Source organism: Peromyscus leucopus, chromosome 2 (assembly GCF_004664715.2).
Source record: "Peromyscus leucopus breed LL Stock chromosome 2, UCI_PerLeu_2.1, whole genome shotgun sequence".
Taxonomy (NCBI): Eukaryota; Metazoa; Chordata; class Mammalia; order Rodentia; family Cricetidae; genus Peromyscus; species Peromyscus leucopus.
Genome location: NC_051064.1, coordinates 26,280,476 through 26,283,461, shown reverse-complemented (window position 1 = coordinate 26,283,461; position 2,986 = coordinate 26,280,476). Strand labels below are relative to the sequence as shown.

The window sequence follows — 2,986 nt, the reverse complement described above, 5'->3', positions numbered from 1 at the left end:
AAACAACGAACAAATACCAAGAGCAAAACAAAACAGTTAAAGGCAAGACGCGCTTGAGTAAGGGAGAGGAACCACGCCCAGAATCCACCTCACTAAGGTGACCCTGGCTGTCCCACTTAGAGCCAGGCGAATGCTGTCACCAACCCTTGCCACCAGCCTCATGAAGCCTAAGGAAAGGCACTATTCTCTGTGTAAAACATTCACAAAGGACAACACACAATGTACCAAAAGTCCGCTTACTATTTCCTAAGATGGTCAGAACACTTGGTCAAACGATCAAGCTAACACGCACATTGCTCAGGACATCCCAGGGACATTGCACACTAAGGATTTTTTTTGTATGTTTGTTTTTTGCTTATTTTAAATACAAAGCAGCTCTCCTTCTGAAGACCCAGAGCAGCTGAGTCAGGCTTTGGGAATGTTCATAGGCTAGGCTTCCTCTCTCCATGGGATCTCTGCATGGATCAACACCAGTGTGCTTGTGTTCATGGTACAGTGAGGTGTCTCAGGCAATGGCGCTGGCTCTTTCCCTGTGCGGCCCACAGCTCCTAGCCCCAACACCACCTTCGCTGATCAGATGATGCTCCAGCAGTCCACGAGGCTGCCTGAAGCCTGGAGATGGCTCAGCCAAAGACTTACACTCACCAGAGTAAAGACTGAAATGCGTTCTCTCTAGATTATAAAAGGCTAGAATTGTTTAATGGGAACAACCTGGGACAAGCAGAAAGAGCTCTGCTGGGCAGGATTGGGCAGCACAGGACTAAGAACCAAACCTCTCCACAGCCCTGCCCTGAAGGACGCCGACCGGACTCCCCTTCCAAGGCACACATCACAGACTTGCAGCTTCCCATCAGGCTAAGTGATTACTCCTCTAAATTTAAAAATATGCTTTCCTCTTCTCTGTGGTGGAGTGTCCAGCTGTCATGGCCCTCGTCTAGCACAGGTGCAGAACTGCTTTGTTGATCTCAGGGTTTGTCCAGTCGTTCCGAATGTCATCCAGATGGTTATCAAAATCCACAAGCGTTTCATAGGAGCGGCTGTCCAGGAGTGATGCCAAGATCCTCTGTGCCTCCGGCCAATCTTCACAGTAGTCGTGGTGTGGATCTCTGCATCTCCACCTGTTCTCATGGTGCTCGTACACATGGATGGTAGGTGCTGCGCAGTCCATCGTGAACTTGGCATTGTCCACCATGATGAGTGCGGTGTCACTGAAGCCCTCGGCGATCCTGGAGGCCACCTTCTCTGCCACCTGGTTTGGGCTGGCATCCTTCACACGCTCGTTAGCTTGATAATAGCCGGCGATCACATAACTGTTCTCTTTGCACCATGAGTCAATCAGAGTGAGCGCCACCTCCAGCATGGGCGCCAGGGCCAGCGTGCCGTGGAAAAGCGGGATGCAGTCCACGAAGAGAGTATGGGCGCCTGCGCCCGGCGGGTGCTCCTTGCGTGGCCTCTGCCTCTCGGCCACCAGAAGCCCGTTGACGGCGCAGTGCGGGTACTTGGCGCCGTGTAGGACCATCTTGCAGTAGGCCTGGGTGGTCAGCTTCACGCCCGGCATGCTGAGTGTGGCTGGCGACGTCGCAACGGAGATCCACCGTGCGCGGACCAAGCCCGCAGCACCCTGAGGCAAACTCACGCCTCCACTGGGCTACCTTCCGCTTCTACCCTCCCGCCGGACAGACATATATTCTTAAGCCTAAATAGACCTTGAGTAAGGAGAAACATTCTCCAAGCTACTGGTTCTCAACTTTCCCAATGTTTTGACCTTTCAATACAGTTCCTCATTATAAAATTTTTCCCATTGCTATTTCATAACTGCACTTTTGCCTTTGTTATGAATCTCAATGCAAACATCTGACATAGAGGTAGTCCTAGGCTACTTGGGTAAAAAGGTTTTTTTTAACTCATGGAGTCAAAAGCTGTTCCAAGCACTTTGCCAGACTGCTTAGGTCATTTGTCTTGCTGCATCACAAGAAATGAATATCTCAGTTTCTGGTTAGTATTTGGTGCTTATGACTGTGACTCTAATTTTCAGCCTTTTATTTTATTTTATTTAAGTCCAAATATTAACAATATAGAATATTTTATAAACTTAAAATATCCCATAGCCTTATAAATTTAAACATTTTAAAAACCATTTTTTAAAATGGTTTAAAAATCTCTCAAATGTCTTAATACAATAACAAAAATAAAGTACCCTATTTTATTTTCAGATGGATAAAACATGGCATAATCACAATCTGTATAAAGCAAAACCAAGCTCCAGAGTGCAAACCATCCCAAAGTTCAATATCTGGGATTCATTCACAATTATTTTGTTCTTTTACTTAGAGGCTTGGATCATTTCTTTGGCCCTACCCTTGGCAGTATATACATAGCCTGCCTTCTAGATCTCAGCTGGCTCCATTTCTTTGTGGCTGGTGCTTCTGATGACTATCACCTGGCCCTGGCATTTCTAAAACTATCAAGGTTGCAATAGGACTCTCTTTGGAACTCTAGCCCTGCCATACATTTTCAAACCTCAGCTGTTCCCCATGATTCCTTCATGTCTTTAAAACCATTATCACCTTATCACCTGGGTGACTCTTAAATTACAAAGTTTAGCTACCAGAGCAAAGTATATTTTTGTGTATAAAAACATTGATGTGTAGCTTTAATATCTTATTTATCAAATACCTTATTTATCAAACACATGTTGCCATTTATTTAAATTTTCTAAAAGCTTGTTGTTGAACATTTAGCAAAGAAATAAGTACTTAAGCATAAATCTCTAAGTTAGCTTTTGTTAATCAGAATAGATCTTTATAAACTTAGTAAGAGATGACTGCATACATCATAATGAAATCACCAGCCAAGATAGTGGAAAGCCATGTGGCTGCTGTTTAAAACAAGTTTTTCTAAACAATAATTACATGCACACATATGCACAGTTGGATCTAAGTTGCATACATATACATACAGAGTTAAAGCTAACTTATATTAACAC

At 44.5% G+C, this 2,986-nt stretch overlaps 1 protein-coding gene across 1 annotated transcript; it reads right to left on the bottom strand.

Annotated features, from left to right (window-relative positions):
- Positions 1-677: 677 nt before the first annotated feature.
- LOC114710226 (ER membrane protein complex subunit 8) lies at positions 678-1,586 on the bottom strand. Its single transcript, XM_028894324.2, has one exon. It carries the CDS (start codon positions 1,556-1,558, stop codon positions 935-937), a length of 624 nt encoding a protein of 207 aa, XP_028750157.1. The 5' UTR covers positions 1,559-1,586; the 3' UTR covers positions 678-934.
- Between the last annotated feature and the right edge of the window lie 1,400 nt (positions 1,587-2,986).